The sequence below is a fragment of the Alosa alosa genome, chromosome 2 (genome assembly GCF_017589495.1).
Source record: "Alosa alosa isolate M-15738 ecotype Scorff River chromosome 2, AALO_Geno_1.1, whole genome shotgun sequence".
NCBI lineage: Eukaryota > Metazoa > Chordata > Actinopteri > Clupeiformes > Clupeidae > Alosa > Alosa alosa.
This window is the reverse complement of record NC_063190.1, coordinates 27,260,211-27,277,808: the sequence shown is the minus strand read 5'-3', so window position 1 is coordinate 27,277,808 and position 17,598 is coordinate 27,260,211. Positions and strand designations below refer to the sequence as shown.

Genomic DNA, 17,598 nt, shown 5'->3' with positions numbered 1-17,598 from the left:
TATGTATCACTTAATATTCATTTCTATACAAACCAAGGATTTCTAAAGAAACGCAAGCACCCACACCATAAGTTTATCTAAATTAGCTATGTACCAAAAAATACATTTTACCGTGACTCGAAGAGCTGAAAACAGTGTTGTAAGACTGCGTGTACAAATCCGCTTGGAGCTCCAGTGGGTTTGATTTGCCGACGAGAATTCTCGGGCTAACCGTTCACTGGTAACTTGCAGCTAGCTCGGCTGGCGGCACTGTTGCTAAGTTACGTTATGAAGTTTGGCACAATACATTCTCACTCAGGATAGGGATCAATAATGGGCTACTTTCGATTTTATAATGTTGACAAAAAAAAACATAGATAGTTCTAACATGAAATAAACATTCTTTTTTTTTTAATCAACCTTTCGCGCCTCCCCTCAAATTATTTGGCACCCCCCAGGGGAGGCGCGCCTCACAGTTTGGGAACCTCTGGTATAGGGCCAATCCTATTCAAACTTGGTACACATTATTATAACAACACTATTTGGACGCACACTGAATTTCGTGAAATTCCATTTATAGGTGGCGCTACAGTGTTGCCAATTTAGCGACTTTGTCGCTAGATTTAGCGACTTTTGGCCGTCTCTGGCGACTGAAAAGTATATCTAGCGACTGACAACAAATCTGGCGACTTTTTCGTGTGTCTGGCGACTTTTGTTTTCTCTATGCGTTATCCTTCGGTTTGCCCAGGCTGACTGCAGCAGCTTAAAGCGTGAGAAAAATCTTATCGCAAAGATGCCAAACTCTGTTTCGTTGTTGAAACGTCAGAAAATCTCCCCTCTCATGCCTGTTTCGTTAGTGAATTACATCGCGAATTTGCCCAAAGCGTTGCCCCGTGATTATAAAAGGAATGACTGGCCTATATAGTATCAGCCCATTTTATTACAAGGAAGTAGATGTTCTATAGATCTAGGCCTAAGCTCAGACAACGCTCTTTGGAAGGTGCAGCAACTTCGGCTGAAATTACAACGAGAGTCAACGAGACGAGAGCAATGACATGATGACAGGGAAACAGGGACACGCTTGCCAGCATCGTTCAACAATTGAACAAAGGAAGTAGGCTAGCCTACAACTTCATTCACAAGCAAAGCAGTGAATGTTAGAAAAACCTATAGCACTCGTTTAGGCTATGTAGGCCTAGCTTCAGTGTTGTCAATGCAAGTTGATGCAGGACTGTCGGCTGAGTAAAAAAAAAAGAATTCTATCGCTCTGTCCGAGTGACATTTAAGCCTATATTATGTAGCCTAAATATATCCAAAATATAGCCATTGCCGTAAGGTATATTGCGTGTAGCCTAGGCAATCCTATGGTCACATTATAATCAGACTTCAAGCAGTGCAAAGCAGATGCAGCAGTGAATAGGTTGGAAATGACTGCTTTTCAGCCACCTGATGCTAGTGTAGTAGATGATAGGCTACAGAAAGTAAAGTATAGCCTATCAAAAAATATACAAATATTAAATCAAATATATTTAAACTAGGCTCTTAAAGCTGCCTGCCTGAGTAGGAGAAAAGCAAACAGGAGTAAAAGGGAATTGAAGGGCCATTACCGTTTTTTTTTTTTTTTTGGGCTAAGACGTGCTGACGTAATTAATATACAAATTAGCGCGTGACGTCATCTAGCGACATTTAGCGACTTTTGGAGCTGGCTTTAGCTACTTTTCATTCGAAATAGTTGGCAACACTGGCGCTACAGCATAAAACATAAAAAAGTGAAATTTGGCTCACTTATACCTGCGGTCATTTCATATTTCCTAATCTGTAAACTGTTCTTCAAAATGGCCTAATCTGTAAGCCGCTCTTCAAAATGGCCGCCAACAGCTAATCAAATTTCAGTTGTCAATATTTGCCATTGTACATGACCGATCATCATGAAATTTCGTAGGTTTCTTCATGGCACAGAGAAGCATATCTCTTGACCCAATTAACACACACACACACACACACACACATATATCTCTCATGGTATATATATACACACATTTTACCATGAGAGATGCCCAATCGCTACCAGTGTTAGCATTGTGGAAGCATCGGCTAAAAACAGGCTAGTTTAGAATGCATCAGATTAGCATTTTTTTGTTCCCCAACGAACGTTTGAACTTGTTATCATGCTAAGCATATCCAAAATCCATTTTACACTGGATTTCCTTTAAGGGCAGGTCTTGCAATTTTGCTTAGACCCTGATAATTACCGCTTGCAGTTATATTTATTATTATTATTATTATTATTATGATTATTATTATTATTATCAGCAGTAGTAGTACTAGTAGTAGATCATTATCTTTATTATTGCTATATTTCTAGAACCGGTCCACAGACTTTAACTAAGATGCATGGCAGGATGTATTCATTCCTGATATGAGTGAAATTAAAACCCTGACCCTGATAAAAGTCCACAGCAGATGAAACTGCAGTGCCTGTGGGGTACCCATGGTTGATACCTCCAGAACCCCCTGATGAATGAACCTGCACTGGCTCCTATTTCTGAGAGGCGTCACTGGCACAGACTGGGATTAATAATATAATCTCCGGGTCAATCTGCAGTGCTGTCATAGACACCTGATACAGTTTGACTTTGAGAGGATTATATGCGTAACATGTAAAAAAATCTTGGGTCTCTTGGCGCTATACCTTACTTTTTGTACTTACATTTTTCGGCCAGAACTACTTTTTTATTATAATCACTCTCAATAGGCCTTATAGTGTGCCTGGATATGGATAGGATTACACAACATCCTGTATAAATCTGGGCAATGGAAAGGAGCTACTCAGCAGCCCTAATCGTATCTAGCATGGTAGGTGCGGCATGTCCTGCAACTCTCTTTATTCATTTCAATGAAAAATAAGACATATGTTTGACCATCAAATATATATTTTCAATAGATGTACCATTGAAGTAGTATAGAATGAGCAGTGATGAGGTCTGGAGGAGTTTAATGGATTTATACTATTATCATCCTTCTTCAATAGGTTTAGTAATAAGTAATATGTGTCTAAAATTTCACAAATATTGATGATATTATTGCACCAATATTAGTGATATTTTACAGATATTGATCTTTTATAAAACAAGGGATTTTTAGATTCATTGCTTGTTCCTTGAGAATAGCTGGTGCAGCCAGGGCTCTAAGACTAAGGCTGAGGAGAACAACTGATGTTCTTCTGATGCTTGTAATGCAACATATAGTATACTCTTAACTAAAACTGATTGTATTATTTATTTTGTATAATGTAGGCGTACAATAAGGAATGTTAAATTTGACTTGACATTGTAATACCCGAGCTGTTTCCGTTCACACTATTTTCATGTCTGTTGGTGGTATATAAACAATACTGACACCACTGTTTCATCATCCTCTTAGTCACTACAGTGTCTTGGGCCTGACAAAAAGGCAGAGCAGCTAAAGGAGGAGAACTGAAGGGCCTTGTGAAGAAGAGAGGGATGGAGAGAGAGAAAGGTGAAGAGAGGGAGGAGAGAGGGAGGAGAGAGGGAGGAGAGTGGACCAGTTCACCTGCCATGCAAGGACAACTCTCTCTGCTCCATGTGCTCCTGCCCAGATGGACGCCCTCGTCGGTGGACGGCCTGAGAGGACCAAAAGTCCCCTTCCCGCCCCACGGGGCTTGGCTCCTCTGCTTCCTGCTGGCCACTCTGAGTCTGCCCTGCGTCGTGGTGGCCCCTCAGACACCGGCCGTCTTCCGCGTTGGCGTGCTGGGGCCCTGGGCGTGTGACCCCATCTTCGCCAAGGCCCGGCCTCGGGCGGCCGCCCACCTCGCCGTGCAGCGGATCAACCGTGACCCCAACCTCTCGCTGGGCACCACCTTCGACTTTGTGGTCCTGGAGGAGGACTGCCAGACCTCCATGGCCCTGAACAGGTTCATGGGGCTCTACTCCCACGCCACGGCCCTCGTAGGCCCCGTCAACCCCGGCTACTGCGACACAGCCTCCCTGATAGCCAAAACCTGGAACAAGGCCATGTTCTCCTGGGCGTGTGTAAACTACGAGCTGGACAACACAGCGCGGCATCCCACCTTCGCCCGCACTGTGCCGTCCCCAATCCGGGTGCTTCTAGCCCTGGTGCGGAACTTTCGATGGGCAAATATGGCCATTATTGCTTCCGCTGATGATGTGTGGACAGACACAGCCAATAAGGTGGCTGACGCCCTGCGAAGCAATGGCTTCCCAGTCCGGGCAGTGCTGTCCGCTGGAAATCACACCAGCAGCATGCGCCACACACTGGCAAAGATCAGGAAAATGCGTGAGATTCGCAGTAAGTTTTACGCATTGCCAAGGAGTAGCAAAGTGCATCTTGTCTGCTAGGAGGGAGATCAATTTAAAACAATTTCTTAAAATATAGAATTTGTTTGTTTCTTGTGTACTGGAGTTTTCTATATCTTAATAATTGAAAAATCACAGTGGACAAGCTGAAGCTAGTGTTTGAAAACAGAGAGATGAAAAGATTTCTCCACACTAACGCCTAAAACCTCCTGAGAACTGAATTGCTCGATTTGGGCTTGAGCTACAGACATCTTCCACCTTTGATCCTATTTTTTCTAAACACTACCACTTCAAGATGTGGAAACATGTCAAGGCTTTCAGGCCTGTATAAAACCTTTTAATAGTATCAGATACAGAATATTGGATAAAGCTCATATAGCTGCTTCAGAAATGGTTGTGGGACTAAAGATGAAATGTCCTCAGTAACTCAGAAATATACTAACCTTGACAGTCTGTTTCTTTTGAGAGGCAGACTCCATATAACATCTAGGTCAGACTTCAGCTGTACAGTATGTGTGCTTTAGGTCCATTTCATCAGTTCTTCTTTCTGATGCTTTAAATCCCTGTAAGAGTAGGGAAAATAAATCCGCTGATTCAAACAATGCTAGAAAGTTCAGAGGATTTAAAAATTGGCCTGTGTAATATTCTAAGTCTGCCTCTGAATAAATCTTACATAACTCTCAGCATGTCAGAGCTTGCTTGGTAGATCAGAGACTGCCAAGTCTCACAGATCTTCGAGATCCAAAGAGATCAATAAGACACTTCTTTGTGTGATTCTGCTTCTGAGTGTGCTCTCTCTCATTCTCTCTCTCTCTCTCTCTCTCTCTCTGTCTCTCTCTGTCTCTGTCTCTCTCTCTCTCTCTCTCTCTGTCTTTCTCTCTCTCTCTCTGTCTCACTGTCTATCTCTCTCTCTATCTCTCTCTGTCTCTCTCTCTCTCTCTGTCCAGTGGTCATTCTCTGCATGCACTCCGTGCTGATTGGTGGTGACACTCAGAAGTTGCTCCTGGAGACAGCCATGGATATGCACTTGACCGATGGCTCACTGGTCTTCGTCCCGTACGACACCCTCCTCTACAGCCTGCCCTACCGAGGGGTCAAGTACCCACCGCTGCAGAAGAACAGCAAACTAAGGCGGGCGTACGATGCAGTGCTCACCGTCACCATGGAGTCGGTGGACAACTCCTTCCACCAGGCCTTTGAGGAGGCAGTCAGATCCAATGAGCTACCTGTGAATATGCAGCCACACCAGGTCACCTGTGCACCTAAGTTACATGATTGCTAGTTAGAAGCATGCTGCGTGTGTGTGTGTGTGTGTGTGTGTGTGTGTGTGTGTGTGTGTGTGAGAGTGTGTGAGAGTGTGTGTGTGAGTGTGTGTGTGTGTGTGAGTGTGTGTGTGTGTGAGTGTGTGTGTGTGTGTGTGTGTGTGTGTGTGTTTATGAGTAGAATTTGGGTAAAATGTGTCGATGTGTAGAATTGATATAGAACCACACCAGCTTCAACAGCTTTACAATTATATGGCAGGCTGGCCAGACTTGAAATCTGTGTGTCCATTCCCCAGATTTCAACATCCTCGGAACCTTTTTAATGCCTCCCATAATCAGATGGTGTTTCACTGTGGTTCTTCACTAGGTTCTTCACAAGGTTCCTCACAATTAACAAATAACAATCCCTTGTTTATTCATGCATCTCCCCTCCTTACCCCTAGGTGTCCCCGCTGTTCGGAACCATCTATAGCTCCATCCTCTTCCTGGCCAATGCCATGCAGAGCGTGCGCGACTCCAAAGCCTGGCTGTCGGGGGCCTCGCTGGCCCGCCACAGTAAGAACATGGCCTTCTACGGCTTCAGCCACCACATGCGCACAAACCACTCCGGCCCCGGCTTCCTGGATTACGTGCTGCTGGACACGGATGGCCTGGCATGGGAGCTGAGCCCCACCCACCAGGTGGACCTGGAGGCAGGCATGGTGAGGTTCCTGGGCCGGTCCATTCACTTCCCGGGGGGGAACCAGCCCAAGGCCGACTCCAGCTGCTGGTTCACCCGTGGGTCGCTCTGCACCAGAGGTGAGTCATCGGGGAGCTGTGAGGAGGAGAGAGAAAATGAGAGTGAAGAGAAAACATGGCAGTGAAGCAATGTACCTAAGTAATGATCTGAATTATTGAGGAGGACTAGAATATAATTAAGTCAGAAGAAAATATATAAACCAATTTAGCCTCTCACATTTCCCCTGGATCCTCAGTTGTTAGGACTGCATAGAGTTTTGAACATATAACTGAATACCTACAGGCTGCACAGAGTAGTGCAGGTATACCATAAACAAGAGGATCCAGTGACTCACCCATGGGGGGTTGGTTTAATTTTAGCCAAAATGCTGGAGATTGAGAACGGAAAGGAAAACACAGCGTCACTATGAATGAGTCACTTTGAAGTGCCACTGAGGGCTCTTTACATTACAGGACTCAACAGCCTTTTTTTTTAACCGTTTTTTATTTTGTTTTGTATTTTTCTTCTATCTGAATACAGGTGTGGCTCCCGTTCTACTGATCACAGGCTTCCTGTCAACCGTGCTGTCCATTGTACTAGGCACGGCATTCTATTACTGCATAAGGTATGTGCTGAAGTTGAGAACTGCAGCTGATCCTATTGGGTCAAATCCGTTCTATCCTGAGATTACTGATCTAAGCTTTAGATAGCGTGTTGATTGCCTCCCTGTTTGACCATTATGGTTGATCATGCTGGTTGAATATAATAATAAAAAATAAAAAATGATGTTCTTTTTTCCATCACATTACGTCTATAGTATGGGCCCTAACAAGCAGAATCACATTGATGTACTGTAATCAAGTGAAAACAGAGAAACTGCACTATCCACTGTATGTCAGCTGGATCAGTGGTGGTGATCTATTGATAGCCGTTTATGTGATTATGTGATATGTGATCTCATTCAGCATTTCCACTCGCATTTGTTTGATTTATGGTGCTACTTGTTACTTGTTATGGTGCAACATTTTCTGACTCACTAAGAAAACCAATAATCCCATCTGCTCAAAACGGATTTTGCCAAGCTAAATATTAAATGTTGGTGTTAATGATGCCAGATTGCTTTAGTTTAACTAAGTAAGGCTGCCTCTGAGATGGGTCTGTGTCCTCTCTCCCTTCAAATGCAGACGCCGCATCATCAAGTTTCGACTGATGAGGGGGCCGAACAAGATCCTTCTCACCCTCCACGATGTCACTTTCATCAATCCGTCACTTAGCAACAAGGTTCAGTATTTCTGACCCCTGACCCTTTTCTTTCGAGGTTACCTGTAATTATGCTTTCGAGAGAAAATAATCCAAGTGCTGAACACTAGCACTGCAATTTGCATGGGACCCTGCGTGAAATAGTTAATGGCACACAATAAAGCTTAGACAGATTTCAAATCACACCACATCATTTGTCATCCTATGAGCTAAAACAATGGGAGCCACACAATATGTTAGAAATAAACTTGGGAAAGAGAATTTTAAAAACCTGGTTTGTAGAGGCAGTTTGCAGAGATTCAAAGGATTAATTGCAGTGCATATTGCCTGGCTCTGAAATGAAAGACCTTGCTATTCACTGGCTATGGCATTGATATGGTAGTCAGACATTGACATTACAACGAAACATTCTCTGAAGTACATCTCAGCTCGCCTGGAGTGTCTAGTCACGCATGACAAATGCTTGCACAAACATGAAAGAAACTCACACGTTGTAAATCTGGGAAAAGATAGTCTTCACCACTTTGTCAGCAAAGAGTGGAGGGCAGCCAGACAGACAATACAAGTCTACAAGCTTAAAAAACATACAACAAACTGAAGCATACAAGATACATTTCATTCATTTTATTTTTTCAACATATAACCTATATGCTAGGTTTGCTGTAGGCTAGGTTAACTGACTTCATGCTCTTAGTATTATTACTCAATACAGTAGAGAACACTGCAAATGACAATGAACACAAAGACATCACAAGGGTAATTACTATACACATGAAATACACAAGAAGGGTTATAGTTATACTTATCATACTCAATAACTATACTCATACTACACTAGCGGTTTAGTGACAAGAACAGACTAAGGAGACGTCCAGGTAACATACTGTTTCAATTTCTTTTTTCCCCAGAAATTAAGCTTTCAGAGTGACATGACCAGAAGGCCATCAAATGCAGATCAGAGCGTGAGAACTCCCTCCACAATCTCCAGCCTCACCCCAGCCACACATGAGAACTCCAACATAGTGATATTCGAGGTAAGCTGCCCCTGCAGTGGTATTTTTGGTTGGGATTCCTTTCACATCATAGGGATGGCGGAATAATCACATTTTGCGTGTTTGACGACTAGCGGCGAAGCAGCAGCAACATCTTGTGGTCACACACCCCGAATAGGAGAATGCTCACCGAGCTGATGGACACGGTGATGTGCTATAATATGATGGAACTGTAAGAAAACACCACCCATTAAATAATGCAGCTGAGCCTCCCATTCAAGCTCAATCATCTTAATTTCAACTGATCATATTTTGATGTCAAGGCATTTTTACAGAAGATAATTCCTGACTTGTACTGTACAGTAGGTTAAGGGGTGAATACCTGATGCTCTTTAACTTATTGCATCAATTTCACAGCTCTTTCTGTAAAGCACCAGGAGATTTTGGCGCTCTCTTTAAGTTACTGAAGGACTCACATATATCCTTGTAGAGAATTTCCTTAACCTCCAACTAGAATTCAGCTTCTTTTTCCGATTGAATAATACACATTTTATGCCTGAGGCATCTCATCACCCTCTCTGTCAGTTTTGATATGTGTCTTGAAATATATAAAACATGTGGCTTTAACAGTGTATGCTGCACTTCAATTGCATTTATTTGAGCTATCCTCCATCACCTTGGTGTATCTCAGCTTTCTCATCTCCACTCTAAGTAGAATTGAACAAATCTAATTAATTGTAACACGGCACAATATGCCATTGTGTTATGTGTTGAAAAAAAAAACGGTTCTCCAATGTTTTCTCAGTTAGCCTTTTCAAATGATATCAGATTAGTAAACAGAATGTGCTTTTGGAACATTGGATGAGCCGTTTCTTTCTATAACAGTCGAGAACCCTTTTTGCAATTATGTAAGCACATCATGTAATCTGAAAACTGCTGCCTTGATCTCAGCTGGTATTCTGTCTATAATGAAGTGGAATGGAAATTTCTAAGTGACCTCAAACTTTTGACCGGTAGTGTATGTGCTTTCTTTGTTTATTTATTTATTTGTTTGTTTATTTATTTACTCACAGGGTGACTGGGCCTGGCTGAAGAGACTCCCAGATGGAAATTTCGGAGCCATAAATATTCAGACCAGTGATGTCTTTGAGCTAGTGGGTTTCTCCCTGATACAAAATCATACGGCAGTTACAAAGCACTGCAATGTTGAGGATGTTGCAAAGAATCTTGCAACTATTATCTTAGGCAACAGCATTGACTAAACTCTTATAATATATAAATGCATCAAAATGTGTAAAAGTAATAAAAAGCAATAAACTGTACAGATCTGTGAACTGAAAGTGGAAACATTGCATTTATGGCCACACTGTCTTAATACTGTCTGAAGAAAAGAGAATATTTAAAGCAAAAAGTAGCTTATGCTCTGAGATGCTGTGATGGCTCATGTTGAATCACCTCCCTACAGATGAAGGACATAAGGCATGAGAACATCAACCCTTTTCTGGGGTACTTCCTTGACTGTGGGGTCTTTGCCATAGTGACAGATTTCTGCTCACGAAGAAGCCTGTATGACCTACTTCGCAATCCGGATGTGAAGTTGGACTGGATGTTTAAGTCTTCACTCTTGTTGGATCTCATTAAGGCAAGTGACATAATCTGGCCTGCGTTTACAGCCTCACATGGGCCAACCGATAACCAGACCACTTGGTTCTCAATGGGGGCTATGGAGAGATCATCGCACCATTCCTTTCAGAGATTTGATGTGACCACAATTCAAGGCATTGACAAAATGAAATCATTAAAGGCAATTGTTAAATCTGTCATAAACAGAGCAGAGGCAATTTACATACATGTCATAGTTGACAGTCTATTCCACTAATATAATAAATAACATTCAACAAAGTCTTCAATGGGGTTCTTCCACAGGGTATGAAGTACTTACACAATCGGAATGTGTGCCATGGGCGACTGAAGTCCACCAACTGTGTTGTGGACGGGCGCTTTGTACTCAAGGTCACTGACTACGGTGTTAACAAGGTGCTGGAGGCACATAAGTTTCCTTATCAGGAGCCAAAGCCAGAAGGTGAGTACAAGTTTCATTAAGGAGTCTTCAAGTGTACAAGCAAAATATGATAAGACGAATACCATATATCCATCCATCTACATTCCAAACTTAGTTGCTCAGCCATTTCCAGTCAAATGAGTTATATATTTGCAACTGATTGCTATTTTGCTGTATGTTTATACTGTATGTGTTAGCTGTGAGCATGTTGTAGTCTAGGTGCGCTGTCCGTGGTGCTGAAAGCTCTGCAGGCAGAAACCTATGCTAATTCTCTTGGCCTATAGCAAAATTATAATAATGTGCTATTTATATACATATATATATAAACAAATAAAGTAATATGAAAGAGAGTGATCATTTTTTTATTCTAAATTTTCAATCATGTTTCTCTTAAGTGTTCACTTGGACCTTGTTAATTCTCAGTTGATGGTAGAGTGCACGTGTCTATGTACCCCTCAGACCTCCTGTGGACAGCCCCTGAGATTCTTCGCAGCCCTCACCCTGGAAGTAGAGGTACCAGAGAGGGCGATGTCTACAGCCTTTCCATTATCATGCAGGAGGTGGTGCTCCGCAGACCCCCCTTCTTCATGCTCAACCTCACAGCTGAAGGTGAGAAGAGCCTCCACCAGCCTATCAGCTCCCCTATAAACACACCCAGGGGGGGCATTAGTACTGGGATTACATCACTCTAAACAAAATTCCACTCTTTTCTGCTGAGATTGTTCAGTTTAATATTCAAATATTTTACAATCAAGGGCACAAAAGGTCATAAAATAAATGGACACATAGATATGAAACAGCATACAAGTGCATAAATAAAATGAAATAATTCATTTATATAGTAATAGACACATGTCAATAAGGTATGTTGTGTTTGTAATTTTGTCAACAGAGATCATTCAAAGAGTTAAGAAACCACCACCTCTGTGCCGGCCTGTAGTAACGCCTGACCATGCCCCCCTAGAGTGCATTCAACTCATCAAACAGTGCTGGAATGAGCAGCCAGAAAAACGGCCGCCCTTTGAAGAGATATTTGACCTGGTATGCCCATAGAAACACACACACACACACACACAAATATATATCATTTATGAAAAATATGATTTCATTAGACATGACTAACCCATTAACTTGCATTTATATAGTACTTTATCAAGGCACACAAAGTGATCATTTAAACATATGATCTGGCATATAATCTTTCATTTGAAGTAAGACTTTCATTAATTGATTCTTTTCTCAGTTTAAAAACATAAACAAGGGCCGGAGGACCAATATCATTGACTCCATGTTGCGCATGCTTGAGCAGTACTCCTCCAACCTGGAGGAGCTGATCCGGGAGAGGACAGAGGAGCTGGAGATCGAGAAACAGAAGACGGAGAAACTGCTCACACAGATGCTGCCCCCGTGAGTACAGCACTGGAGCATGCAGCACACACACACACACCCACACACACACGCGTGCGTGCTCACGTACACACACACACATGCGTACACACACACGCACAGCCACACACAGAGCTGCAGGTAAACACATGTCTATACACGCAATGGCACATGCACGCACGCACGCACGCACGCACACAAATGCGTAGGCGCACACACACACGCACGCACACACAATCACACTCACCTACACACTCCTCATGCATGAACAGACATATGCACCCCTCTCGAAACACACGCACACGCACACATATTCTCAAAATTCACATTTCACCCTTTATGAAATATTAAATCATGATCTAAAAATATCCCCATGCCAAGCACATTCAAGGGAAGGCACTCTCCAGCTTTCACTTCTGCTATGTCACATCTGTTGCACCACACCCAGCAATGATTTGGACTTCAGAACAAAGGGCAAGGACCCCATGTCTCGACAACTGAATGTACACTTCATTTCATGTAAATCCTCCCAAATTTACATTCAACACATGAACACCCCCTGCTGGGTACTCTATCCCGCTGGGTCTTGACAATGCAGCATTCACAATCAGTGAGCCATGGATTGCTAACGACGGCACTTTGCTCCCTCAGGTCTGTGGCAGAGGCCCTGAAGATAGGTGGCGCTGTGGAGCCGGAGTACTTTGACAGTGTGTCGCTGTATTTTAGTGACATTGTGGGCTTCACCACAATCTCAGCCAACAGTGAGCCGATTGAGGTTGTTGACCTGCTAAATGACCTTTACACGGTGTTTGATGCCATCATTGGAAACCATGATGTGTACAAGGTATATGGTAAAAGCATTCTCTGGATGTTTTCAATACGATGAGTAGTACATTTGAAGCATTTCTGCTGTGAATTTCAGCGTATACTGTATTGAGATAGTCGACAGCAATTCTCTGAAATGCATGGGTCAATGAAGGAGTCAGTGTTAAAATTCAATCAAATATTTGTGTTTAACTGTAGGGCAGTGTTACAAAGTTTGTGAAAAAGCACAAATATCAACAATTGTGCCTGTAAAACTTACCTTTGCTTAGTACAAGAAGTACACACAGCAGCTAGACAAATGTTCACAATATTCCTATTGGCTGGCATCCCTTTCAAACCTATGAAGTACACAGAAATATAGAATAATCCTCTAAGAAGTACTTTGTCTTGAATGTAGCCCATTCACTCTCTGTACTATCTGACTAGTTTTCATTCAGATGTAATTACGATATATCATGGATTCTGATGTGATTAGGTGGAGACCATCGGGGATGCCTATATGGTGGCATCTGGGGTGCCTGAGCTCAATGGTAATCGGCACGCCGCTGAGATTGCCAACATGGCCCTGGACATCCTCAGCGCTGTGGGAACCTTCAGGATGAGACACATGCCTGAGGTGCCGGTGCGCATACGCATAGGACTGCACACAGGTCAGTGCCTGGGCCACAGCGTCCTATAGACCCTTTCAACAATAAAAACAAAAACAATGCTTGAACGTTCTATTTGGGCCCCAATCTACTTCCTCTGCATTAAGATAACATATGGAATGTTAAAAAGGAAGTCTTGTGGGGCAAACTATGATGCTGATAATGGAACTCTCTTGAAAGGGTCCATTGGCCAATTCTGCACTGGGTGCCACAGGTTTCTTTAAACATTCGCAAATGAAGGCTCAAACTGTCAGATTGTGGTGTTGTTAAAAAAAAAAAAACTAATTGTAGTTAAAATCACTTGGTGAAAAAACTGATGTGCATTTATCTACATTTAAGCCTGATAATCCAGTCAATGACAGGCACACTGCACATTCACAACATCCATTTCAACAACATAGTACTCTCACTCAGGCAGGCAGTAAATAAAACTGACTCATGGGTGCCATCTGGTGTAAATGAAACACATGCAGCTAATTCCCCTATACTGAGTCAGCCTCATAAGATTACTTGTAGCTGCCAAGCAAGGAGCAAGTCACACCACAATGTGCAATAAATGCCCCATTGATGCTTAAATGTATCTGTTGGTTCTAGGCCCTTGTGTAACAGGTGTGGTTGGCCTCACCATGCCACGGTATTGTCTGTTCGGTGACACAGTCACCACAGCTTCTAAAATGGAATCCTCTGGAATGCGTGAGTTCATCCTTCAGAAGCACCAAATACACTGTGATGAATATGGCTACATTAATCATTTCTGAATTAGATACCGTTCACCCATTTTGACTCATTGCCACCCCCCCCAATCTGTCAACAGCTTACCGCATTCACGTGAGTCAGAGCACTGTGAATATCCTTCTGGAACTCAAAGAGGGATATCAAATCCAAGTCAGGGCGAGGACCGAACCAAAGGTACAATAAAAAGCAATACATTTAAAATGTCATCAACTGCAAATGCTGGGAACCCTGTAATACCCCTGTGGAAGTGTGACATGAGTCAGGATGAGCAAGTGTTCTCATCCCCATTTCACACGTATTGCTAGAATCTGTGCAATCAATCAGTCAAAGAAATATTTTGATTTTGACATCACCACCATTTAGTGCTCAACTGAAGACAGAAGCATAAATTATATCAAACAGTATTATATAAAAAAAGAAAAGAAAAGAAGTTTAGAAGCAAAGAGAGAAACACACCCTTTACTGGAAGTGTCTAACTTCCATATTGTTCTTTCCAGGCAAAGGGCGCTGAAGATACCTACTGGCTGGTCGGCAAAGTTGGCTTCGACAAACCACTGCCTATACCTCCAGAGTTAAAGTCAGGGTAAGGATTGCCTTACCAGACTTGCACAGGGGTGACTAACCTTTATCCTGGAGGCTCAACAAAACCAATCTGACAGATGTAAACTAAATCTGACTAAATGGACATATCTGGATTCTACTACAACAACAGAAAAAGCATACCCATCATGTCCTAGTTATTTCTTTCAAAACAAGGGGAGAAGGAGACAGAACAAAAATCAAACCTCCTTGGAATTTGGTTGGCCACCCCTTGTCTACTGTTAACATGGACTTTTTTGATGTATCTTTCAGGAAAGCGGCAGCCCATGGCCTGCAGATGGAAGAGATAGCTCGACATAAACGGATGAAAGCAGAAAGACAACTTGCCGAGAAGAAAAAATGAGGTAATGTTATGCATGGAAGATGTATAACATTACATAGTGCTTGTGGCCATGGTTGGCGTCCAGTCCAACCATCTCTCTCTTTCTCTCTCTCGCATAACATCTCTCCCTTAAACATTTCTGTGTAAAGAACATCTTATCAAACCCTGAAGGAAGTCTGCTGTCCACTAGCACATGCAACGGACCAGTGGTGATCACAAAATTTCACCACATTGTCTTTCTGCAAAATCGAGCCATGCCACTCGTGGCATTGCCATATTTAACCTTTAACCCCTTTATTTTCTCTCCACATCCATCCGAAGAAAGATGTTCAGAAGTGTGCAGACTTATTCTGAGAGATCATGAGAAAAATTCATAACAAAGAGATATCCCTGGCGAAAATCAAATAACAAACAAACAAACAGAAACTGACTGTTGCTGTTCATCTTTGCTGTGTTTCAGGGTACTCAAGGAGAAGGAGATCAAAGACTTCAAGGGCATCCTGAGAAAAGCAGTTAGGAAGCTTTCAGCTGTCCGGCAAGTGGTTCAGTTGCACACTCTGGACAATGATGAGAACATCATGATGCACCATCACATTTGAGCCACTTATTCTGACTGATGGACAAAGTCAAGAAGGAGGAGACTTGTTGAGGGACTGTTAAAGTCCTCTTCCTCTTATCCTTTTTGGCCTACATTGCTGACTGCGCATATTAGGCTGGCTGGACGTTGAGTAGTATGAGCATTCTGTAGGCTACAGGGAAATTAGTCAACACTTGGTGTAAAAAACAAACACAAGGCTTGCTTAGAGGAGCTGAACAAAGGTCTATCAACAGCACAAATTGTATGAAGGCATGCACATTCAAACACACACACACAAACACACAAATACACACACACACACACACACACACACACACACAAAAGAGACCAACAAAATATACCTGGGACCACAGATGACCAAAATGAAACCCTAGGAGAGGATGATGCAATAGAAGCCAACTGAACTTAGCACACAGAGATAATGAGCTATTTTAGTGAGTGGGTCTCCTGACACAAATTGGACTCTGGAGATTATAAATAGCTAATGTGGTGCTAAAAAGACGTTGCTGCAGAGGAAGCCATGATACTATATTATGAAGTCAAGTGTAAAGAATGTACCGTATCACGTACATTTAAAATGAGATTCGTTTTGATTCAGTTCCCAATTGTAAGTGTTTATGGGCAGTGTTAAGCTCTATGTGATAATTAAATGAAACAAGCAGGGATGCTTCTGTCAGTATGATCTGCTTGTTTGTACTGTGAATTCTATACTGGACATACAATTATGTTGAAATAATTAACAACCCTCTTCTTTACGACAAATGTCAGGAAAAGCAGAAATGAATATCAATATATCATGTTCTTATCATAAGGGAGCTTCATGTAGGTGCAAAATGTATATTGTGATATGTTGTATATTGTATAGATGTGTATGATGTACATGAAAGTGATAATTCACATTGTGTTAGTGTCCTAAAAGTCATGGTGTTTACATGATTCAGACAAATCACCAACTTTCATTTGAATAAATACAAATATATGTAATTTAACATGCTGCAAAGTGTGCTGTTTCTGTTTCTGATTGAGGAGCTGTTGATAGAGTAGATTTCTTGCACAAGAGGAACTCTGTCTGCAGTGTATTTAGAAAACTAGTTCCAGGTGAGTCATGAAGACAAATGGTCATACCTGTCAACTTCAGTATGGGTTACAGAAAATGAGGTCAACCCTCTGATAAGAGAGTCCTACTCCTTGGGAAGACAGAAGACATCATGGCCAATATGTCAGCTCTAAGCATACACCAGTATCCCAATTCTGCAGTTCTGAGCATAGCACATGGAATAAAAAAACATTTAGGGGTGAAGGATGGCAAGATCCATCATGGCTATCTACCATTTTTTTTTATTTTTTTTTAGCTTGTTTGTGAATTTTCACATACCATTACAAGTCTATTGCCATCTGTCAAACTCTCTCAATGTTGTCTTCAAATGTCGATATATCAAACTTTGCACCAATGGCATGTACCGCAAAAGAATATACAGTTTTGAGGCCTGTATGCTTCAGTAGGCCTACTGCATGACAATACTACAAGAGACTATATTGTTAACTCACTCCACATGTATGTGTATATGTGGGTGGTTGATATTTTAGGCCAAAACAAGTTTTTGAAAAGAAATTCAGCTATTAAGCATGGAAATCACTTACAGTAGTCCTGTTGTACTGACTCTCCCATTCCAAAAAATATGTATGGTCTTTTAGATTTTGTATTGGAATTCATATTTATTCACTAATTTGTTGAGGTAGTGACTAAAATTGTCATAAGGTGTGACATTAAAGTTATTGTGTATAAAATTATAATGGGGTATATATTTTTTTAATGTGAGTCAATGTATCATAATCTTTTATCATTATTTCATCAAGATCTAGCATTTATTTGCC

General features: G+C 41.9%; 1 protein-coding gene across 2 annotated transcripts; it reads left to right on the top strand.

Moving 5' to 3' along the window:
* Positions 1-2,627: 2,627 nt before the first annotated feature.
* gc2 (guanylyl cyclase 2) lies at positions 2,628-16,686 on the top strand. 2 transcript variants are annotated; one of them, XM_048237289.1, is made up of 20 exons: positions 2,628-2,835; positions 3,403-4,308; positions 5,264-5,565; positions 6,022-6,376; positions 6,837-6,921; positions 7,481-7,577; positions 8,465-8,590; positions 9,622-9,702; positions 10,014-10,190; positions 10,475-10,631; positions 11,070-11,219; positions 11,503-11,651; positions 11,854-12,017; positions 12,648-12,840; positions 13,297-13,471; positions 14,063-14,161; positions 14,283-14,377; positions 14,701-14,786; positions 15,056-15,147; positions 15,586-16,686. In XM_048237289.1, exons 2-19 carry the CDS (start codon positions 3,483-3,485, stop codon positions 15,144-15,146), a joined length of 3,408 nt encoding a protein of 1,135 aa, XP_048093246.1. In that variant the 5' UTR covers positions 2,628-2,835; positions 3,403-3,482; the 3' UTR covers position 15,147; positions 15,586-16,686. The 2 variants fall into 2 exon arrangements, with proteins under 2 accessions (XP_048093246.1, XP_048093247.1); XM_048237290.1 differs by lacking the exon at positions 15,056-15,147.
* Positions 16,687-17,598: the final 912 nt, after the last annotated feature.

Excerpts from the sequence above, each read along its gene's own strand:
- gc2 (XM_048237290.1), top strand. The coding sequence starts at position 3,483 with ATGGAGAGAGAGAAAGGTGAAGAGAGGGAGGAGAGAGGGAGGAGAGAG. Across the intron at positions 6,377-6,836 it reads TGGGTCGCTCTGCACCAGAG|GTGTGGCTCCCGTTCTACTG; the intron begins GTGAGTCATCGG and ends ATCTGAATACAG. Across the intron at positions 8,591-9,621 it reads CCAACATAGTGATATTCGAG|GGTGACTGGGCCTGGCTGAA; the intron begins GTAAGCTGCCCC and ends ATTTACTCACAG.